The 21,714-nt window shown below is 69.5% G+C and overlaps 1 protein-coding gene across 4 annotated transcripts; it reads left to right on the top strand.

Annotated features, from left to right (window-relative positions):
• Positions 1 to 260: 260 nt before the first annotated feature.
• Positions 261 to 21,486, top strand: ASPG (asparaginase). Of its 4 annotated transcripts, none has more exons than XR_009451363.1 (16): positions 261 to 398; positions 6,145 to 6,253; positions 6,739 to 6,850; positions 8,735 to 8,860; positions 9,207 to 9,290; positions 9,651 to 9,777; positions 13,265 to 13,377; positions 13,895 to 14,077; positions 14,250 to 14,363; positions 14,867 to 14,980; positions 16,340 to 16,435; positions 16,612 to 16,775; positions 18,862 to 18,948; positions 20,394 to 20,493; positions 20,767 to 20,873; positions 21,281 to 21,486. XR_009451363.1 is itself a non-coding variant. In XM_059685037.1 (16 exons), exons 1-16 carry the CDS (start codon positions 317 to 319, stop codon positions 21,299 to 21,301), a joined length of 1,713 nt encoding a protein of 570 aa, XP_059541020.1. In that variant the 5' UTR covers positions 265 to 316; the 3' UTR covers positions 21,302 to 21,486. The 4 variants fall into 4 exon arrangements, 2 of the variants coding, with proteins under 2 accessions (XP_059541038.1, XP_059541020.1); XM_059685037.1 differs by having other exon boundaries at positions 265 to 398; positions 20,793 to 20,873; XR_009451364.1 differs by lacking the exon at positions 16,612 to 16,775 and having other exon boundaries at positions 262 to 398; positions 20,793 to 20,873; positions 21,281 to 21,335.
• The last annotated feature ends 228 nt before the right edge of the window (positions 21,487 to 21,714 follow it).

Genomic DNA, 21,714 nt, shown 5'->3' with positions numbered 1-21,714 from the left:
TCCCCAATAGGCCCCGCCCTCCAGGCCCCGCCCCAATAGGCCCCGCCCTCCAGGCCCCGCCCCAATAGGCCCCTCCCGGAGTAGCCCCCGCCCTCCAGGCCCCGCCCCAATAGGCCCCGCCCTCCAGGCCCCGCCCCAATGGGCCCCTCCCCGAGCAGGCCCCGCCTCCAGCGAGCACCACCATCCCCGGTGCCCTGGGCGCTCTCCTCCTCAGTCCCGGCTCCCGCCGCCCCCAGAGCCCCCCGAAGTCCCGGGCTCCCCCGCAGCCTTGCCTGCGCCCGCGGCCCTCTCTGCCCGCTCCCTCGCCCCTGCCAGCATGGCGCGCGCGGCGGGCCCCGAGCGGCGGCTCCTGGCCATCTACACGGGGGGCACCATCGGGATGCGGAGCCACCGCGGCGGTGAGTCGGCGGGCGGCCGGGAAGGGCGGCCTCTGGTCGGCGGGACGGGTGGTCCCAGCCGCGGACCGAGCCCCTCCTCCCAGGTGCCTGCACCTGGAGGGCAGGGGGCGTGCGGCCAGCGCGTCCTGCGGTGACGGCTCGGCCTGGGGTGGGAGGCGGGGCCGGGCACCCGTCGCCCCTTCCCCAGCCGACTGCCGCGGGCGCCTCTCCAGGACCTGAGCGCGGTGATGCGGCCCAGCCACCCTGTTGCTCTGAGCCCCTGGCCGGCCTGGGGGCTCTGACCCTTTGGGGGAGGTCAGCGTGCAGGGGTCTGGGGGCTGTGTCTTGTCTGCCTGTGGCCTAGGCCTGACCGGAGTCAGCAGGGGCGGCCGCTCTGTGTGCGGCGAGGGCCGCCAGGGCTCCCAGTGCCAAGGCTGCCGGCCGGGGCTGCCTTCGGGGAGGGAAGAGCATCGCTGTCCGGTTCCGGGCGGCGCTGCGGGTCCCGCCGCAGAGGCTGCTCCGGGCGCCGTGACCGGCCTGTGGGGCGCCTCCCCGGGCGGCAGGCCAGCCTCAGCCTCATCCTCCAGCCCCTTCCCCCTCCGGGCGGTCCGCAGGTGAACTGTCCCTCCGGAGCCCCACTTCCCAGGCCCTGTCCTGCCGCCTCCCAGCCGCTCCCCCACGTGCCGGCCACACCTGGGGCGGCCCCACACCCGGCCCCGGGGGTCCTCCAACCCGCTCCCAGCTGCCCCTCTGGGGCCTGCCTCCCTGCCTCCCTGCCTCAGCGCTAACTCAGCACCCCCCCCCCCCACCAGATCTAACGTCCTCCTTTGCCCTGGCCCGTCCTTGGGCACTGCCTGTCCCTTCCTCCCTCCTTCCCCACGCTGCCCACCGAAGCAGCCCCTCAGCCCTCTGCCCTCTGCCCTCTGCCCTCTGCCCTCTGCCCTCTGCCCTCCGACAGTGCTTCCCGGGCCTCAGCCCCCGTTAGTCCATCCACCACAAGCGACGGTCACTTCACAGAGATCCTCAGGGCGCCCAGTGGCCGGGCCCTGTCGGAGGGGCTCGGGCTCTGGGACAGGGTGCTCTGCATCGCGGCCGAGGCTCCCCGGGCTGCCAGGAGCCTGCTGTCCGCTGCTGTGCCTCCCGCATCCCCGATCTGGACAGTTCGCCGCTGGTGGACGCCAGGAGGGCCGCGCCACACTAAGGTCCCTCAGCTTGGACCTTAAACCAGCAGCCCCGGGACTGGGGTGGTCCCAGAGGAGCCTGCCGCGGGGCCGCGGGCACCTGACTGCCGGACCAGCCTGTGTCTGGGAGGGCTGGGGAGAGAGGCCGCTGCTCCCTCGAGGGCTGGCCTGCCCACTCGTCTGGGCCTGGCCCCCTGGCGTCCCCTTCAGGCTCAGAGCAGCCAGCCTGCCCCAGCCAGCGGGGACACCGGCCTTCTGAGCCCTGGGGTCTCAGAGCAGGCACCCCAGCCTGGCCCACTGGGATCGCGGCGGCGGTGGCAGCATCTTTGCTCTGAACTGAGGGCTCTGCCCCAGAAGGAACCCGCCACTGGGCACCTGCCCCCGTGCCTCCCGGCCGCTGCCAGACCCTCCCCCGCAGGAGGCAGTGGTGGCCCAGACGGAAGGCCACGGGGGTGAAGGAGGGGAGACCTGAGCCTGTCCCTGCCGACCCCCTAGGAGAGGAGCAGCGAGGGCCCCGGTGCCCGACCCGCACTGAGGTGTCTGGCTGTCCTCAGACACGGGTGGCTTGGACCTTTCCATGTCCAGGGCAGAGTTGGCCCAGCAGGGGTGGGGGGTGGAGGGGGGTGAACTTGGGACTGCAGGCCCCCCGCCCGGCGTTCCCTGGGATGGTGTCGGTGTCAATGATTAACTGGCCGGGCTGCTGACGTGGGCTCTGCCCCCGGGAGGTCGGGAGGGAGGTGGCTCGGCCTCAGCAAAGCTGTCTGGATCGTCACTGTCGAGGGCACTTCTGCACCTGCAGGTAAACAGCAGCCGCCAGGGTACACGGCACAGCCAAGCTGTGCCAAGGTCAGGGCAGCGAGGGGGGTGAGGGGCAGAGGAGGGCTTAGGTGCAGCCCCTGCAGGGACGGGCTCTCTCCCAGCAGGTGGGCTGGTCATGTGACCGCTGCCCTTGGATCTTATTGAGAGGTCTTTAATGTGTGTATCTGCTTTTATTGCGTTTTCGGGAGAGGAAAGGAGGAGAGAGAAACATCACTGATGGGCTGCCTCCCGCACGCCCCGCAACCCGGGCCTGTGCCCTGACCGAGAATCGAGCTGTGACTGTAGATGTGTTTGTTTGTTCCCCCACGTCCCACGTGGTTCAGGGTTCAGGATCCGGAAGAGGAGCCGCACGCAAATGAAAGAGACGAGACAAGAAATAATAATTTGGAAATATTGGGGGGCCAGGCGGGCAAGTCCAACTCAAGGGGAAGGACTCCCCCTGGTGCTCAGGCCTCACCAACCTTTTATTGGTTTGGGATCCACCCATAGCCCTTAGGCCAGCAGTTTCCAGTAACAGGCTGACTAGCCCATCAGCAAGGATTTACACAATAGTAAATGGGGAAGTTGCTTCACCGACCATTGTCTGGACTAACAGTGGGTGCACAGCCCTGACCTTTGCCAGGGCTCAAGGGTCACCAGCCTCCCGGGTTCCTTGTCCACACCTCTCTGCTGGAGAAGACAATAGGCGGCTTCCCACATCTCCCCCTTCTCATTTCCTTAAAAAATCTTGAAAAGTGAATGCCACCTAAAAGGGTTCGAGTCCTTTTAAGACTCTTCATTCTGCATCTGCAGACTAGAAATAAACATGGGAACAAAAATGAGACAAGCGATAGTGGTTATGCTGAGAGGCAGATGAATCAGTCTGTAGTAAGTTTCTTTCCGGCCCAACCTAGGAGCAGAGGGTGCGAGGGGAGGAGATCTGTCCTCCCGGCCTCTCCTGAAGGCTCTAGCAAATGAAATCCTGCGTTCCACAAGGGGAACAGTCTGGAGGCTGCTGACCTTTCTTTCAAGTTCTGACCAACTTTTGGCAAAACATTCAAGATCTAATGTACCTTCTTCAAGAAACCAAGGGTTACGTCCTATAATAACATGCAAAAGCTGTAAGAGATTCCCTTCTGAAGCTTAAACTCCGTAAGCATGCAAACAAAAACCTTCAATAAAGTTTCTTACTTTTTAAGCCGAATTCTGCCCCATTCGCCTGGCTAAGGAAACGTTCCCACCCTACTTACAGGTCCTGATTCTGCGGCTGATCGTGGGCTTTGTGTGCAGTGAAATATCTCCCCCCGATACGGTGAATCTTCCCCACCTTTACGGTGAATTCTCCCCCCATACGGTGAATTCTTCCCCACCTTTACGGTGAATCTTCGCTTCTTCGCTCTAGTGAAGTCTTCTCTTCCAGATGTCCCGTTGAGGCGCCAGATGTGTAGAGTTGTGTGTTTGTTCCCCCACGTCCCGTGTGGTTCAGGGTTCAGGATCCGGAAGAGGAGCCGCACGCAAATGAAAGAGACGAGACAAGAAATAATTTGGAAATGTCGGGGGGCCAGGCGGGCAAGTCCAACCCCAGGGGAAGGACTTCCCTGGTGCTCAGGCCTCACCAACCTTTTGTTGGTTTGGGATCCACCCATAGCCCTTAGGCCAGCAGTTTCCAGTAACAGGCTGACTAGCCCATCAGCAAGGATTTACACAATAGTAAATGGGGAAGTTGCTTCAGCGACCATTGTCTGGACTAACAGTGGGTGCACAGCCCTGACCTTGCCAGGGCTTCAAGGGTCACCAGCTCCCGGGTTCCTTGTCCACACCTCTCTGCTGGAGAAGACAATAGGCGGCTTCTCACATGTGACTGCCTGGTTCATAGGTCGTCGCTCAGCGCGGAGCCAGCGGCCGGGCTCATTGAGGGAACCCTAATGACACCGTTAGGAGAGCTTTCCCGGAAAACAGCTGCTTTGTTTTCCATGTAGAAATTTTTCTAAGAAAAAGGGTCCATGGTCAGGCCTGGGATTGAGCGCGACGCAAGCGATGAGCCGTTTATGGGAAACCAGAAAGTGGAGGAAGCGAACGAAGCCCTTTGTTTCCAGCGCTAACAAGCAACACGGGTTGAGAGGACAGAGCCCCTGTGGGCTGGGCCCCCTGACACAGTGGCCTGGGAGCTGGCTGGGCCGGACCAAGCAGGGCTGGACCCGCGGCCTATGCGCCTGGCCGCCCGCTGCACCCGGTCAGTGCACCTTCCAGGTGGTGGACACCAGAGAAGACACTGCCCTGGTCCTAAGGCCAAGCTGTCGGGACACATAACAGGATGGAAACTGGTGCCCCTGGCCCCAGGGTGAGGAGTGGGGGTCTGAGCTCAGCTGCTGACCCCGAGGGAGGGAGCGGACTGGCCCCGAGCCCCAGAGACGGACCCTCGGGGATCAGGCTAGCGGGCTTCTGGGCTCCTTAAGGGAAAAGATGAGCAGAGGAGGTCAGAGAGGTTCGAAGCGTGAGGACTTGACCTGGCGTTGAAGGCAGAGCCAGGGGCCCGGGCCTGGGTGCTGGGAGCCGGAGAAGCTGAGAGTGGTGGGTCAGAGGCAGCCGGGACAGTGGTCCGCACATGGGACCGGATTCTGACAACAGCCGAGGGAGCTGGGACACAGCCCCCAACACTCCCCGAGCCGCGAGGCAGCAGTGGTGCTGTTTTACGCAGTCCAGCCTGGGGCAGTTTGTTACACAGCAGCGGGGACTGATACACCCGGCAGATGCGAAGGCTGGGGCAAGCCTGTCACCTGGGAGTGACCTCTGACCGTGGTCCTGAAGGCCTTACATGTTCCAGCCGAGGATACTTCTCGGTGGGGGTGGGTGGGGACCCTGTTGTCCTTGCTGCTGAGTCCGGGTGCCCAGTGCAGCTGAGCACATGGGAGACGCCCAGCAGAGCCTCAGCGAGGAGTGACTGTGCCCGAGGGCGCGGTGCCTGGAGGGAGCAGTGTGGGGCGGAGGCCTGTGCTGAGGAGTGGTGTCTCCAGGAGGCACACTGTGACCGCTTAGGGCAGGGGTGGGCACCCTTTTCCCTGCCCAGGGCCGTTGGACATTTGTAACGTCACCCTCGGGCCACACAAAATGATCCACTTAAAAAGGAGCCTGCTCTATGCGGTCAGACATTGAACTAACTCACCCCTGAGGCCATGGCGGGGCTGGACGTCCCCACCCCTATTTTAGGGTTTGCCTAGAACCCGGCGCCCTTTCTGCCAGGGCCTTCGGTAGAAGCATGTTTCTGGGGCACAGAGGCTGCAGGCGGAGGCCTGGGCGGGACCCTGGAGGGGTGGCACACAGCCCAGCAAGGGAGCAGAGGCCGTGGAGGGCATGTGGGAAAGGCACCAGGGCCTGGGCATCATGGAGGGCTTCCTGGAGGCAGTGCCCTGTGCTGGGGTGAAGCACCTGACAGGCTGGAAGAGAGCTGGGGCTGAGAACTTCCTGGCAGAGCCAGGAGCGTGTCTGTGGGTGCTCTGTGGAGTGGGGGCAGGAGAGTGGGCATCTGAGAAAGAGGCCACGGAGGGCCAAGGCCCCAGGAGCCTGCGTGGGCTCACCTGGACATGGGGCCCTGGCAGCTGCAGGCCTGTCCACCTGGCCTCCGACTTCCCTGAGGCCCGAGCGCACCTGGGCCAGCCCTGCTCCCTGCCCACACCCCGGCCCAGGCCTGGCCCCCAGCACGGGGCAGTAAATGCCCAGCACAGAACGGAGGGGCCGCGGCTGTGGGAGCTGGTGGTGGCCGCCAGCCCCTGACCCCCTCCCCCCCGCAGTGCTGGTCCCGGGGAGCGGCCTGGCCGCCGTCCTGAGGACACTGCCCATGTTCCACGACGAGGAGCACGCCCGGGCCCGCGGCCTCCCCGAGGACACCCTGGTGCTGCCGTGAGTGTGGGCTCCCTCGCGGTGGCCAGGGGGGCGGCCGGCTGTCCAGGGGAGGGCCGTCACTCATGTCCACTTCCACGGCTTTAACCTGACCCAGTCCCCCTTGGAGAGCGCCTCAGACCCCACCCGCTGGGGTGGCCCGCTGGCCCCTCCTCCCACGTGAAGGCCCTGCTTCCCGGCTCTCGGCCCAGCTGCCTGGTGCCCTTCACGGCTGGCAGGCGCGTGGGGAGTCGCCCTCCTGGTCACTGACCTTCCTCGGCCGCCACCGCCTCCCAGGCCGGCCTGGCCCATCCCTCAGGGCTGTGCTGGGCCCTCCCAGCCCCAGGTCCCTGCTCCTGGGAAAGCCGGGTGGAGGGAGGGAGGCGGGCCCTGTACTCAGGATGCGAGTGTGGAAGCGCAGACACAGGCTGGTGCAGAGGCCCTGCCTGGAGGGGAACAGGTGGCCAAGGTGGGAGTCAGTGGGCATCGCCCTTCTGCCCCCGCAGGCCCGCCAGTCCCGACCAGAGGATCCTCTACACGGTGCTGGAGTGCCAGCCCCTCTTCGACTCCAGTGACATGACCATCACTGAGTGGGTTCAGATTGCCCAGACCATTGAGGTTAGCAGGGTGTGTGGGCGGGGCTGTGCATGCTGAGCAGGGCTGTGGGAGTGGGCGGGGCTGCAGGATGTGGGCGGGGCTGAGGTATGGGTGGAGCTGGGATTGTGGGCGGGGCTGTGGGAGTGAGCGGGGCTGCAGCATGTGGGAGGGGCTGTAGCTTGTGGGAGCGGCTGGGACTGTGGGCGGGGCTGTGGGAGTGGGCAGGGCTGTAGCATGTGGGAGGGGCTGAGGCATGGGTGGAGCTGGGATTGTGGGCGGGGCTGCGGGAGTGGGCGGGGCTGCAGGATGTGGGTGGGGCTGGGACTGTGGGCGGGGCTGCAGTCAGGCAGGGCTATTGGGCAGCGCGCTCTGGGTATGTGGTGGGTCTGCGGCTTCAGGAAAGCGCCAGGCCCTCGGGTCACCTCCCAGCTGCAGAGCCTCTGAGGCCCTTGCCCCCCCCTCATCCCGCCCCCTCTCCCCACCTCCCCTGTGCAAGGGGAGGGTAGCTCTTTCCGGTGACAGACAGCAGTTCTGGTTGGTTCATGCGCTTGGTTTGTCCCAGTAGGAACTTGGGTCCGGGTGTGTGACACCTGCCCGCAGACTGACAAGCCCACACCTGGCCCTTTCCCCGCTGCCCGCCCCTCGCCCGCCCCCGAGGCAGGGCCAGGAAAGGGTGCAGGGCCCCGAGGGGTGTCTTGGCTCACAGCATGCCTTTCCGGAGGCCCAGGCGCCCTCCACCAGCTGTCCTCTCTGTCCCCCGCCGCCCACCCCATCCTGCACGATCCTGGTCCTGGCTCCCGGGGTGGGGGCCCTCCCATCCTCCAGGCCCACTTCTCACTGGCCCCCAGGGGGTCATCACACAGGCTCCCCTTCCCTGGCAGCCTAGGGCCTGGCCCACAGTCACAGCTTGTCTCCTGCCTCCCCTTCACTGTGAGCGTCTGGGACAGGGCGTGTGGCTAGGCCTGGCCCTTATGTCCCTGAATGGGGCCACCGGCTACCAGTGGGCATGTCGGGGCCCTTGTCCGGGGCAGTCTCCCTCCCGAGGGGCCTGTGCACTGCTGAGCACACGCCCACTGTCCTGGCTGCAGGGTCCAGCCAGCCCAGGCAGGGCCTTTGGAGCTGGTCACCTGCCTGTGACCGAGCCCTGTGTGGCCAGCAGGTGGCGCCCCAGCCCGCCCGGTGGCTCGGCTCTGCCATCCCCGCCAGCTGCTGGTCTTTCCACCATGGTCCCCTTGTCCCGAAACTGGGCCCCTTGCAACCACTCCGAAGCTCAGTCTTGGCGGCCCTCCAGGAGGTGGTGGCCGGAGGCTGTCCCCGCAGCCACCCTCACTCCTGCCGAGCTGGCCAGGAGGGCTGTGCCTGGAAGGACCCTTCACCACTGCCCGCCGGCACCTGCCTGCCTGCCCGCATCCCCTGCCGCTCCCAGTGCTGCCTGTGCCTCTGCCCATCACTGTGCCCATGCCTGGTCCACCCGCTGGACAGCCAGGCCCAGGGCTTGCTCCCCCCACCCTCCTGCTGCCCTGGGGCGGATGTCACTCAGCACAGGGCTCTCTGAGCTGGGTTCTGGCCGGTCCCCCACTGACCAGTGTTCTCGGGAGTCCTGCCTGGGCCTCCCCTCGGGGGGACACAACCTGGAAGCCTAGAGGGGGTCCTGCTTGTCCTCGGGGGACGTCCACTGACCCCGTCACGGTGGGCTCACACCAGGAGCCAGGGAAGGAGCCGTCCCGGGGCGGGGGGAGCGGGGCCGGGACTCCAGCCTGCCCAGCCGGCCTCAAGGCCAGGTCCCCGGCGCCCACCCCGCCCCGCTCTGCGTCGGGGCCCTTCCCGTGGCCGGCGGTGGAGGGGAAGGCCCCCGCTCCCAGGAGGAGGCCGCAGCCGCTGGGCTGAGCGAGCCGCCCTCCGCAGACACGCTACGAGCAGTTCGACGGCTTCGTGGTGATCCACGGCACCGACACCATGGCCTTCGCCGCCGCCGCGCTCGCCTTCGCGCTGGAGAACCTGCAGAAGACGGTGGTCCTCACGGGCGCCCAGGTGACCCGGGCCCGGCCCGAGGCCAGGCCTTCCTGTGGCCGCCGGGGAGGCTGCGGGGCCGGGCATCCCGCTCCGGCTCGGGCGCTCCCAGGGCGTCTCTGTCAGGGCCCGTCCTGCCCGGGAGCGCGGTGCCCTCGGGACCAGGGGCTGGGCTGGGCAGTGGTGAGGTCCCTGTGGGTGGCAGGAAGGCGGGCGGGAACCTCCCAGTGTGGGGACCAGCGGGGGCAGCGAGGGGAAGGGCCAGGCTGGGCCAGCAGCATCAGCAGGGGCGGTTCTCGGGGGGCAGGGCCCGCAGACCCCGCTCCCCCAGCCTGAGCCGCGGCCTTAGCTCCGTGCGCCTCCCCAGGTGCCCATCCACGCGCTGTGGAGCGACGGCCGCGAGAACCTGCTGGGGGCCCTGCTCATGGCCGGCCAGTACGTGATCCCCGAGGTACCCCGCCCCCCACCCCAGGAGGCAGGGGCTCGGGTCTGAGGGCTGCCCGCACCTGTGATTGACACGCACGTGCGCCGTGGGAGAGGGAGGGAGGGAGGTCGCCCACGTGGCCTCCGGGCGCGCCGTAGTCTATGGGTTTCCCTCCAGACCTGGCGCCTTTCTGGTGCCCGTGGGTGAGCCCCCACGAGGCAGACGGAACCCGTGGTTCTGAGCCGGCTGTTCCCTCCTCAGCACCTGGCCCGGGTGCGTGGGCCCAGGAGTCATTCGTGAGGTTCCCGCCCCCCACATGTCGGGGGGCCTTCACGGAGGGGCGGTCGGGCCCCTGTCACCCGTCCCCCCCCCCTCCCCCGCCCGCAGGTCTGCCTGTTCTTCCAGAACCAGCTGTTTCGGGGCACGCGGGTGACCAAGGTGGATGCCCGCAAGTTCGCCGCCTTCTGCTCCCCGAACCTGCCGCCGCTGGCTGTGGTGGGCGCGGACGTCACCAGTAAGCGGTGTGCCGGGAAAGGGGCCGTGGGCGGCGGGAGGCGCCTGCGGACCCTGCAGGGAGCTGGGTGGAGAGACTGGGCCGGGAGCACCCACCGCCCCTGAGCTGGGACAGCACAGCTCGGCTCTGCCCGGGGGCTGGGGGGATAAGGGGAGCTTGGGGGGGTGGTGGGGGGGAGCCTGGGCCAGGAGTTGGCCGGAGGAGGAACAGGTTTGGGGGATTTGACCCTTGTGTGCCCACCCCCCGCCAGGTGGCCCCAGCCCAGGAGGCCCTCTCAGAGGCCACGGCTCCACCATGCACCTTGGTCCCAGGGCCCTTCTCTCTGTCCCCTGGGCCTGGCAGGCAGCCCGCACCCCTTGTCTCCAGCAGGTCATGTGTCCTGACCTCCGGGGAGGACGCCCCACTTGCTTTGGGTGTGGGAGCTGCTCGACCAGGCTGCTGGGGCGAGCTCAGGGCCACCGAATGGCCCCGAAGGGTCCCCTAGACCTGCAGGCCCGTGGTGTCCCCCCCTGCCCGGGTCCGAGTGGGCTGGCCAGTGCCTCCCCTCCCCGCCACACCCAGGCAGCCCTCCTGGGACAGGCCGAGCGTCCCCACGGCCCTGTGGCATGTGGGTCCTCCCCAGGGGCCTGGCCACCCCTGGCCCCGGCGTGTAAGGGACACCCCAGCCGCTGTGCCTGTGCTTCCTGGCAGAGCAGGAACTCTGGGGCACCCGCCCCGCCCCCGCTGTGGCCCCTTCCTGGGGGCGCTGGGGCCCTGGGGCCTCGCTCCGGGTGGGGCCGCTTCTGTGGGACACACAGGACCAGCTCTTCTGGTTGGTCCGCCTGCCTGAGCGTCCGGCCCTCGGAACAAGGAGGTGGCCTCGCCCACACGGCCTCTGCCCCTGCGAGGTGGCGCCCGCGGGGTCTGCAGGGGGGAGCCCCGGAGGCCTGGGGTCAGTCCTGCAGGGACGGGCTCTTTCCCAGCAGGCGGGCTGGTCGTGTGACCCTGAACGCCCCCAGAGCCTTCGGATCTCAGGTCAGGACACAGCTGTGGGGTCAGGCTCAGTGACGGGCGGGTCCCTCTGCCAGGGGCTCAGGGCGTCAGGGCAGGAGGGCCCCATGGTGGGACCGAGGTGGAGAGGGGCAGGGCCACACGGGGGGCATTGACTTGGCCCTGAGCCCCGACTCCCATTCCCGAGCTCTGACCTGCACCCCACTGGGCCCACCCCGCCCATTCCCTCATTCCCTCCCGGGGGCCTCCCGGGGGAGTGAGGCCCAGAACATGTCAGTGCACCTCACGCCTGTGCAGCACTCCCAGGACTCCGGGGGCTGGGGGAGGGTCTTCCTGCTCGCTGAGAGCTGGAGCAATCCAGGGGCTTCCTGGAGGGGGTGGCACCTATGCTGGCGCTGACAGAAGGCCTGGCTTCCCTGCCCATGCTGGGTGGTGGCACTCAGCCCCTCCTGCCTGTGTGGGGAGACCCAGCCCAGCTGAAGAAGGAAGGAGCAGGGACCCTCCCCCGTGGGGGCTGAGTCACCCCTTATCTGGAGCTTATGAGCGGAGCCTGGGGGGTGAAGCCTGCTGGCGGGCATGGAGGAGGGTGCTGGGTCCTGGGCCCCTGGCGGGGTCTCGCCAAGCCCAGGCAGGCCACGGGCTCAGGACCACCTGCTCTGCCAGGCCCAGAGGCTCGGCGGGGGCAGGGCTGAGGCGGGCCCCAGGGAAGAGGCCCCCAGGCCCAGATCCCCGCTGGCTTCCCACCGGCTGGGCTGCGTGCGGGTGTGAGAACCCGGCCTCGCCCGCCCAGGCCTGTCCGGTTTGGCAGCTGCTGTTGAGAAACAGGGAGCTCTGCCCAGGCCCAGGGTGTGGCTGGCGGGGCCCTGGGTGGTTGGGGTGTGGGCACGGCAGCGGAGGGCCCCTCCCCGGTGCTTGTGTTTTCACTGCCCTCCCAGAGGCCCTGCAGGCGGCGGGCAGGGGGCTCAGGAGACAGCCGTGTGGGTGGGCGCGGGGGTGCTGCGGCCTGCCCCGCCGGGTCCGAGGGGGCGGCCAGCCCTGACCCCCCGGCTGTGGACCGCAGCTGTCCAGCGGCCGAGGCACGTGGTCCACACTGGGCCCCCAGGAGGCCTCGTCCTCTCTGGTGGTGGGCAGCGCGCCTGGCGGGGACTTGGCCCTGTGGGCTCAGGGGGGTGGCGTCTGTGGGGACGTGGCCATCTTTGTCTCTAAAACCCTCTGCAGCCATAACCCCGTCATGGAGTCAGCCCCCACCTGCCACTGTCTTATCTGCTCCCCCCTGGGGCTAAGGGCCCTGAATTAAAGGCCCTCTGGTTGCTGCCCTGGCCCCAGGGTCTCCTGCCTCTGCCCTCCTGGCCCCTCCTGGCTGCCCACCCTCCAGTGCCCCCTGCCCCCCCAGCTCCCCGTGAGAGGCCAGGGTGTCTGGAATGTCTCCCAGGTCATTATCACCTGTGCATTGCTCTGGCGGGTACAGCGGGCACAGAGGCTGACACCCACCCCGTGGGGGCGGAGGAGGCCCGGGTGGAGATCCCAGAGCCCCCCATCCCCTCCAGCCCCTGCCCTGACTCCGGCAGCCGAGGCTGGGCCCCCCCCGCTGGGCCTCCGTGTCCTGGGATGGGCGGGCCTCTCGGTGCCTGTGCCCGGGATGGGCTCTAACCCCAGCCAGGCTGCCGGGCCGAGAGGGGCTCCGGGCTCCTGGGGCTCGCAGGCCAGACCTGCTGCCCAGCCCCTCGCCCCCGGGGACCCCCGTGGTCGGTCCTTCAGACTGGAGACCCCGAGCCTCTGCATGGCGGCTTGAGGGGTACCAACCCCAAGCATCTGCCCCTCCACCCACAGGGCTGGGACCCCCGTCACCCACCCTGCCATGGGGAGTGGTGGGCACACATTAGGCCTCTGAGGCTTTGGGGTGAATCCGATGGAGGTTGTCTTTCCCTAACAGTGAGGGGTCCAGAAGACTCATTCATTCACTCACTCATTCATTCACTCATTCATTCACTCACTCATTCCTTCACTCATTCACTCATTCCTTCACTCTCTCAGCTGTGGCAGGGTAGGTGCCCGGTAGGGGCAGGTGAGGCTGTCTGTTCTGAGAAGGCCACCCCGACTTCCCCCGGGGTCCCGGACAGCAGACTTTGCTGGGGATCCTGCGGCTGGCCCCATCTGTTGTGCCTCCCGGCCTTCCCACCTGCTGTTCCTCCGCCTCAAATGCCTTCCCCCACCACCACCTCTGCAGCCGCAACTCAGGCAGGCCCCACCCTGGGGTCCTCCTCCCCCCTGGGCACTGTGCCCCAGGGGCCTGGCACACGCCAGGTATTGGTGAGCCCAGGGCTGGGCGCCAGGAGGGCCCAGTGGCCGGGGGACGCTCAGGGCTCTGGAAATGGCGGGGATTGGCGGAGGGCCGGGGGCAGGCGGGGAGCCAGCAGCACAAAGGGCTGAGGAGCTGGGCTGGGGTCTTGGCCAAAAGGTGGCTCCCTGGCCCCACGCGGCCCCTCTGCCCCCACAGTCAACCGGGAGCTGGTGAGGACGGCGCGCGGGCAGGCCCGGCTGGCGGTGCACAGCTGCATGGAGCGCGACGTGGGCCTGCTGCGCCTCTACCCCGGGATCCCCGCCAGCCTGGTAGGTCCCGCCGAGCCCCCCCCCCCGAGTGCCCTCACTCCCCTGCCCCCGGGGCTCCCCAGTGTGGCACCAGCTGGCCCTGCCCGCCTGCCCTGCCATCCTGCCCCCGCTGCACAGGCTGCTTGGCACCCGGAAGCCGGCCTCAGGCAGGGCGCCCCTCGTGCCTGGAGGGGGTGTGTCCCGGGCTCGGGTGGGGGACCTGCAGCCTCCCCCCTCCTCAGGGCTTTGGGGCCTAGTCTCACCTTTTGGGGATGTGGGCTTAGCTGCAAGGCCTTCCCCAAACCCCGGCTGCTGGGAGCCTCCCCGTGTGCGGGCGGCCGGGAGGGAGGTGGGAGCCCCCTCTGACCCCTTTCCCGTGGCAGGGCATCCCCACACCGGCCACAGCCGCGCGCACACGGCAGGGGCCAGGGTCCCGCTGGGAGGATGGGTGGAGCGCCCGCCACGCTGGAGCACAGCGGCAGCGGCTGCCTCTGGCCGGTCACCCAGGACGCCCAGGCCTCACCCTCCTGGCCCGCAGGTCCGGGCCTTCCTGCAGCCGCCCCTGAAGGGTGTGGTCATGGAGACCTTCGGCTCCGGGAACGGGCCCACCAAGCCGGACCTGCTGCGGGAGCTGCGGGCGGCGGCTGCGCGCGGCCTGCTCATCCTCAACTGCACCCACTGCCTGCAGGGCACCGTGACCTCGGACTACGCGGCGGGCATGGTGGGCAGGGCTGGGCCTGGAGCGGGTGGGCGAGGGCACCACCGCCCCCCTCCCACCACGCCCCTCTGCAGGCTGCGGTGGGCATAGTGGGGGGGGGGCGGGGGGGCTGGTGAGGGCACAGGGCGAGCTGGGCTGGGACCCACACCAGTTTACCGCCGCCCCTCCCCCACAGGCCTCGGCGGGAGCTGGCATCATCTCGGGCTTCGACATGACGTCCGAGGCTGCCCTGGCCAAGCTGTCGTATGTGCTGGGCCAGCCCGGGCTGAGCCTGGACGACAGGAAGGAGGTGCGAGCCCCTCAGGCTGTGGGCATGTCAGCGGGATCCTGAGGGCGGGCTGGGGTGTGACAGGGCAGACAGGGGAGGGGGGTCGGGGTCGGGGTCCAGGGCTGTGCCTGTGTTTGGAAAGGGGGCAGGATATGGGCCTCCCATGCTGCAAAGGGACCGCTCTGGGGCCCCCGCTCCCCACCCTTTGCCGACCCCCCACGTGTCCTTTCACCTTCTTGGGGAGCCTGAGGTCGGGCACACCCAGACGCTCCCCAAACTGCCCTAGAGAGCCCCTCTCACCCCCAGGCAACCCCAGGCACAGCCACCTGGTTGGGCGGAGGCCTGGGCCTTGGGGACCCTGAGCGAGGGGGGGTGGAGGGCGGGCTGGCCTGCAGGGCCTGGTGCTCAGGCTGACGGATGGAGCCCGAATGGAGGAGCCGCAGGCCCAGGGCGCCCCTCACTGCATGTCCACGGGGCGCTGGCTGCGGGGCTGCGTCGAGGCCCGCCCTCCTGTGCTCCCCCAGCTGCTGGCCAGGGACCTCCGGGGCGAGATGACGCTGCCCGAGGCGGACACGTGCCGGCCCTCCCCTCAGAGCAGCCTGGGACTCGGGGTGGCCCAGCTCCTCAGCCTCAGCCAGGTACGCCCGTGGGGGCGGGTCTGCGCGCTGTGCCAGGCGCCGGCCACCAGGCACGGACCCAGGTCCCCTGTTTCCGAGGTCAGATCCACAGCGGGAGGGTTTGCGGGTTCATGGAGCAGCGCGGGAGGAGGCCGGGGAGCAGGGGAGCCTCTGCAGCGTGTCGCCGGTGGGACTGTCGCGGGTGGGACTGTCGCGGGTGGGACTGTCGCTGGAGGGACTGTCGCTGGTGGGACTGTCCCTGGAGGGACTGTCGCGGGTGGGACTGTCGCTGGAGGGACTGTCGCGGGTGGGACTGTCGCGGGTGGGACTGTTGCGGGTGGGACTGTCGCTGGAGGGGCTGTCGCGGGTGGGACGGTGTCGCTGGAGGGACGGTGCCAGGCTGCTGTCGGTGCCGCTGTGGCCCTGGTGCAGGCTGCCTCGTGAGGTGGGGGTCCTGGGGGCTGGAAGGGAGGGGCTCCAGCTCAGGGGTCTCTCAGGCTCTGAGCACCGGCTCCACGTGGTGAGGCTCTAGGCCCCACGGCCTCGCCGGCCTCGAGCTCTCTCTCCTCCCCCTTCTCGGCCTAGCTGCCGGGACCAGGAAGGGCAGAGGAGGGGGGCTGGGGCCAGGTCTGCAGGGGAGGCTGGGGCCTCCCTGTGCCCCTTCACACACCCGACCTCGGGTGAAGTGGGACCTGGCGTGGGAGCCTTGCAGGGACAGAACACGCACCCAGGGACAGAACACGCACCCAGGGACAGAACATGCACCCAGGGTGGCCCTGGGTCACGCCCGGTGCCTCAGTTTCCCCTCAGCACGGCAGGGGTGGGTGGACCGGTCATGGGAGCTTTGGAGCTTTAACTGCGGTTCCCCTGGGTGGTGGTCAGATGAGGCCGGATGCGTGTGGCCTGTTATTAGGGTGGCTTTGTGGTCAGGCCCGGCCACAGGTGCGAGCTGAGCGTGGGCTGGGCGTGGGCTGGGCGTGGGCTGGTCGTGGGCTGAGCGTGGGCTGGGCGTGGGCTGAGCGTGGGCTGAGCCCGGTGCGGGGCTGCCTGGCCCGGCCTCTGCTGGGACCCCCGGCCTCTGGCATCGGGTGAGCTCCTAGAGAGCCCAGGTTCCTGGTGCTGGGGCTCTGGGATGTGTGGAGCTGGGCTCTTTCTGGGGGGGGGCGGGGGCTGGCTCCCTCCCAAGAGCCCCGAGCCTGGTGGTCACATGTCCCGGAAGGTGGTGCAGCAGGCGGGTCTCAGGGGCAGGGGCCCTGGGCACAGCTGGTGAGGACAGAGCGGGTGGCAGCCTCCCGCCCTGGACTTGCTCTGGGGGATGCTGAGAGCCCCGGGTGAGGCAATGGTCCCAGATGCTGCGTCCCCCCCCGCCCCCCCCCCCAGGAGGCGGCTGCTGTGCGAGACGCCCTGACCCCCAGCCTGGCCTGCGCCGCGGCCCACGCCGGCGACCTGGAGGCCTTGCAGGCCCTGGCAGAGCGGGTGAGCCCCCGGGGGTGCGACCCTGGGCCGGGGGGGCAGGGTGGTCTTTCTGGGGCTCCATCGCGCCCCATGCCGGGCCCCACCCCGGGGCACCCCGCCCCGCCTGTCCCTTCCCGGTGGCCCACCTCACCCTGCCAGCCCTTCTGCAGTGGGGACATGTCCTTACGTCACCCCAGGGCAGCGACCTGAGCCTGGAGGACTTTCAGGGTCAAACTCCGCTGCACGCGGCCGCCCGGAGGGGCCACACGGCGGCGGTGAGCCTGCTGCTGCGTTGCGGGGCGGCCGTGGACGCCCGGGACCAGGAGGGCCTCAGCCCCCTGCTGCTGGCCGTCAGGGGCAGGTACCGGCCCCGCGCGCACATGTGGGCAGGGGGCTGGACCCAGCTACCTCCGGGCGGGGCAAGCTCTGGGCCCGCTGACGGTGCCAGGTGCCAGGCTGGGTGGGCACAGGTGCCCCCAGACAGGCTGAGCCTGCCCGGCGGCGGGAGGAGTGCCTCCGAGTGGGGCCCACACCGTCTCTCTGAGGCAGGGGCCCAGCCGGGGCGTGTTTGGCATGCCAGTGGGGTCTCCTCGAGGGAGGGGGCAGAGGACACCGGGCGGAGAGGCAGTGGGGTGTCCTGCCCGGCGGCCGGGCCGGAGCCGGGGGCCTCCAGACGCGCTGCCGTGAGGGGCTGCACCTGTTGGGCTGCCCGCTGACTCCCTCCCGTGGTCAGGCGGGCGGGCCGTGGGCCTGAGGGTGCCGCGTGCCTTCTCCGGCGTCTCCTCGCCCTCCCCAGGCCGTCCTCTCTCCGGGGCCGCCCTCACCTGCCCTGACGGACAGTCCACACCCGGGGGTGGTGGCCCTGAGGTGACAGGGCCGGAGGGGCTGGGCAGGCGCTGTGGCTGCCCAGCAGGTGGGGCGGGGCCGGCTGGCGTCCGGCCCCATTGCCCGCGTGTGCCCAGAGCAGCCCCGGACGCAGCGTCTCTGTGAGCACGCATGAACACGTGTGTTGGGCAGTGACCTCAGCGTTGCTCTTCACCCCTCCCACCCCTGGGAAGTCTTCCTCCTCCCAGGGCAGAGCCAGGCTTGCCGTGTCCATAGCCCAGCCCCCTTCCCGGCCCCCCTCCCGGCCCCCCTCCCGGCCCCCCTCCCGGCCCCCCTCCCGGCCCCCCTCCCGGCTCCCCTCCCGGCCCCCCTCCCGGCCCCCCTCCCAGCCCCCACCCCGGCCCCACCCCAGCCACCCTCCCAGCCACCCCCAGTCCCCACCCCAGCCCCCACCCCGCCCCACCCCAGCCCCCCTCCCAGCCCCCCCCAGCCCCCTTCCCAGCCCCCACCCCGGCCCCACCCTGGCCCGGGCCCCTCAGCATTCTCTGGGCAGGGTGGGGGGGCATGGGGCGTGCTTGCGGGTCCTGAGTTATCTCAGGGAGGGGCTCCAGAGTCTCAGGGCAGACGGTGAGGGTATGGGGCCTGGGCCCCCAGACTGTCAGGGCCCAGCCCTGGTGCCCTCCTCCACTGTGCACCCTGGGCGGGGTGCATCCCCTGGTGAAGGGGTGAAGGGCTCCACCTCCTTCCCAGGCTCCTGTGAGCACGGAGCCCTCAGCACAGGCCTGGCGGTGGGCGGTGGGCGGTGGGCAGAGGGCGGAGGGCGGAGGGGCCTTCAGGGTGGACCCCAGTGCCTGGCGATCTGGCTGGAGCTCACAGGGGCGGGGATGGGTAGCACATGAGGTCACCCCACCTGGGTCCCACCCTCCTCCCCACCCGCGCGGCTGTCACAACACCCCCCAAACCGGTCTCCCCGCCTCCTCCCCCTGCCCACCCTGCTGTGCCCTGGGGTGGTTCCGCAGGCTCTTGGCAGCGTGGGGAGGGGGAGGGAGGGCTGGGGTCACCCTCCTTCCAGCCTCCTTGAGGGGAGGTGGCCGTGGGGTTCTGGTCGACCTGGACACTGTGGGGGAGGGGTCTCCGCCCTCCACTGCAGCGGCTAGGCTGCCCTGGCTTCCCCAGCTACACCCACCCAACTTCCTGTGGCCGGCTCAGCCTGGCTGGCCCGGGGACTCGGCCTCTGACAACTGTCCACGCCAGGCCTGCTCCCCCAGCCCAGCCCATGTTCGTCCCCTCCCCACCCCAAGGGCAGAGTCCGCCCCATGGACTCCGTTTCCCCAGGCCCAGCACGGCCAGGGTGGGTGTGCCAGGGGGTGGGCAGCTGGGCCTGGGGACTGTCCCCCAGGCGGGCTGTCCCAGGTGCTCACAGGGGTGCCGCAGCCCCAGCATGGGGGGCGGGGAGACCTCAGGGGGCGAGGCAGGAGCTTCCCAGGGGGCTGGCTGGCCCGCCCTGGGGAGCCAGGGTGCCCTGGACCCGCGGGGGCGTGGGGTCTGGTCTGGGGCAGGGGGCTCTTGTCCTGAGCGCAGGCCCGGAGCCCCGCGGTGTCTCAGCGCCCCTTCCCGTGCAGGCACCGGGGCGCCATCGGGCTCCTGCGGGCGGCCGGGGCCTGCCTGTCGGCCCGGGAGCTGGAGGACGTGGGGACAGAGCTGTGCAGGTGAGGCTTGGGGCCGGGCGGGGAGGGAGGCCTGTGCGGGGGCAGCTGGTGGGGGCTTCGGAGCACCATGCCCGTTGCCAGCATGACTGACCTCCCAGCTGCCCTGAGCGACCACCACAGCCAGCCTAGGGGACGGGCCTGGAGGTCCCCGCTGAGGGTGTGGGTGGCTGCGGAGGGCAGGCCAGGGCTTCCTCCGTCCCTGGGACCCTCCCCAGGGTGCCCAGGCCCCGTCGCTGCCCCCTGAGCCGCCAGCAGCTCCCGCGTCCGGCCGGGCTGCCCACAGGCTGGCCTGCGGGCGGTGGAGGCGGGAAGACGGCACAAGGGCAGCGGGGAGGACAGCAGGGCGAGGCCTGTCCCGTGTGCCTGGGTTGGGGCGCTGGCTGGGGCTGTGGTGTGCCCCCCTGAAGCTCAGAGCCCGGGCCCAGGGCTTGAGATGACGGTGGGGTCTCGGGACGACGGGTGGGGAGTGAGGTGGGGCGAGCTGCCTGCTCACAGGGAGAAGACCCCCAGCTCTGCCCCCTCACCCACCCCAAAGCCCCAGCTCCCCTCCAGCCCTGGCTTCAGGGTCGTGGGGGTCACGCCTGAGGACTAACGGGCCCTGCCCCCACCGCTCTGTCAGGGAGGAGGGTGTGCTGGGCCAGCAGATGGGGGTGGGCCAGGAGGGAGGGGCTCGGGCCGAACCTGTGTGGCCGCCCACAGCCTCTGGTCTGGATCGAGAGGGGCCTCTGGTGCAGGCTGCACCCGCAGGTGGGCCTTTTCGGCCTCACTGACAGATGGGGAAACCGAGGCAGGGAGCGGTCGGGTCAGCCAGGTCCCAGAGGGGATGGTGGGTGCACTCAGAAGTTACCCAGCACCGCCGTGGGGACTACTGTGGGTTCCTGACTAGGAGGGGGTCACTAGGGCCGCTTTGGGGGGCTGCCCGCACCCCCAGGTCCCAGAGCTGGGGGTGGGCTCCTCCAAGAGGGCAGGGGTTTGGGGGTTGCCACCCGCCACCCCCTCCTCCAGGGCAGGCAGGCCCCTCCGTGAGCTGCCGGGCTCACTCCCGTCCTGCCCCCCCTCCCCCGGGTCTGCCTCAGACTCTCCTGGCCCCGCGGGCCCCGCCCAGGGAGAGCGTGTTGTGAAATGTGAAACTGGCACGCAGCTCTCAGCACGGGGTGTGTACGTGTGCCCGGGCCTGCATGCCCGTGTGTGCGTGCTCCTGCGTGTGCGTGCGTGTGTGTGTGTGCGTGTGTGTGCACCCCTGACCTGAGTCACAGGCACCCGCGCTGGGTGAAACCAGACCCAGGCCGCCACTCCCGCCTCCGCCCCCTGGGCCGGCCGGCGCTGCTGGGTCAGCTGTTTGGCGTTGGCTCTGTACCGACGCTGCCGGCACCCGGGCAGGCAGGTGGGCTGATGGCTGGCCGGCGCCCAGCAGGCCCTGACGGCCCCCCTTGGCTCCCTCCCAGGCTGGCCTCCAGGGCGGACAGCGAAGGCCTGCGGGCGTGGTGGCAGGCAGGGGCTGACCTGGGGCAGCCGGGCTACGATGGGCGCAGCGCCCTGCTCGTGGTGAGTGCCCCCCGGGCTCCAGGACCACCGCCTCCTCCAGGAAGGCCCCCCTGCCCCTCCCACAAATGCCCACACTCTCCTGGTGAACACGCTTCACACTTGGGGGCCCAGGTGGGGTGGGGGGGAGGGATGACCCCCTTCCAGTGCCGGAGCTGTGGGGGCGAGAGTGACACATGGGCCCCGTGTGCCTGGGCGGGAGGAGGTGGGGTGGGGGGCTTCGGGCTGGGGAAGCTTGGGTGGAGGCCAGGTGGCTGGTCAGTAACCCTTCAGCAGCTCCTCCCTCGGGCCCCCTCCTGCAGGCAGAAGCCGCTGGAAACGTGGAGGTGGTGACTCTCCTACAGAGCCTCCAGGGTGGGGCTGGGGCCCCGGCTCCAGGGCCGGTAAGTCCCCTCAGGCAGGGCCGACCCCTCCCAGCTGCCTGGCCGGACCCCAGCGTGGGCCAGAGCCTCTCCTGTGGGCGGGCACCCACTGTGTAGGGGGAGGTGAATGTGCTGGTGGGAGATGGGAGCAGTCAGGGAGGGCTGCCTGGAGGAGGGGCCACCTCAGATGCCCCTGCTGCGTGTCCTGCCCGCCCTGACCCACTTACCCCAGGTCCCCCCTGACCGGGTGCCCCCCTGCCTCCCAGGCTGTGCTGGCCAGGCCCCCGCCGACAGCCCACCCGCACTCCCTCCGCGGCCTCGGGAAGGTGCTCGAGGCTGGTGGATGTGTCTGGGCCTCAGGGGGCCCCTCCCGGTGAAAGCCCGGGCTTGTCCGTCCGCCCAGGGCCTCAGCAGACCTCTCTTTTCAGGAAGTGCTGCCCGGTGTCTGACCGAACCGTCTGCTGCGGCATCAGCCATCCCTCCTGTGACCTGCAGCGGGGGTCGCGGGCACCCCTCCCTGTGGCTCTGACTGGTGCCCCCGCCGCCAGGACTCTGTCCGTCCTGTTCCCGAGACCGGCCTCGTGTCTGTGCTGGGCGGCGTGACAATAAAGTCTCAGGGACACTCCCTCTTGGGTCCCCAGAGCCTGTGCGTGGGTCTGTCTGGGGCCCCGCGCTGTGTGTGTGTGTGTATGTGTGTGTGCATATGTATGTATGTGTGTGTATGTGTATATGTGCGTGCATGCGTGCGTGTGTGTGTTGGGTGGGGAGGGGCGAGGCCCAGGCGCTGGCTCACAGGGTGGTGACCAGCACCCCGGGTGAGACACTGAGCCAGCCTGTCCCGGGCAGCAGGAGTGCGCGCCAG

The sequence above is a fragment of the Myotis daubentonii genome, chromosome 1, assembly GCF_963259705.1.
Source record: "Myotis daubentonii chromosome 1, mMyoDau2.1, whole genome shotgun sequence".
NCBI lineage: Eukaryota > Metazoa > Chordata > Mammalia > Chiroptera > Vespertilionidae > Myotis > Myotis daubentonii.
The sequence above is the reverse complement of the archived record's forward strand: the minus strand, read 5'-3'. Positions and strand labels throughout refer to the sequence as shown.

Bases quoted from the DNA above. Each gene is read 5' to 3' on its own strand.
- ASPG (XM_059685037.1), top strand. From the start codon at position 317: ATGGCGCGCGCGGCGGGCCCCGAGCGGCGGCTCCTGGCCATCTACACG. The intron at 16,436-16,611 runs GTGAGCCCCCGG...ACGTCACCCCAG, and splicing joins TGCAGGCCCTGGCAGAGCGG to GGCAGCGACCTGAGCCTGGA. The intron at 18,949-20,393 runs GTGAGGCTTGGG...GCTCCCTCCCAG, and splicing joins GTGGGGACAGAGCTGTGCAG to GCTGGCCTCCAGGGCGGACA.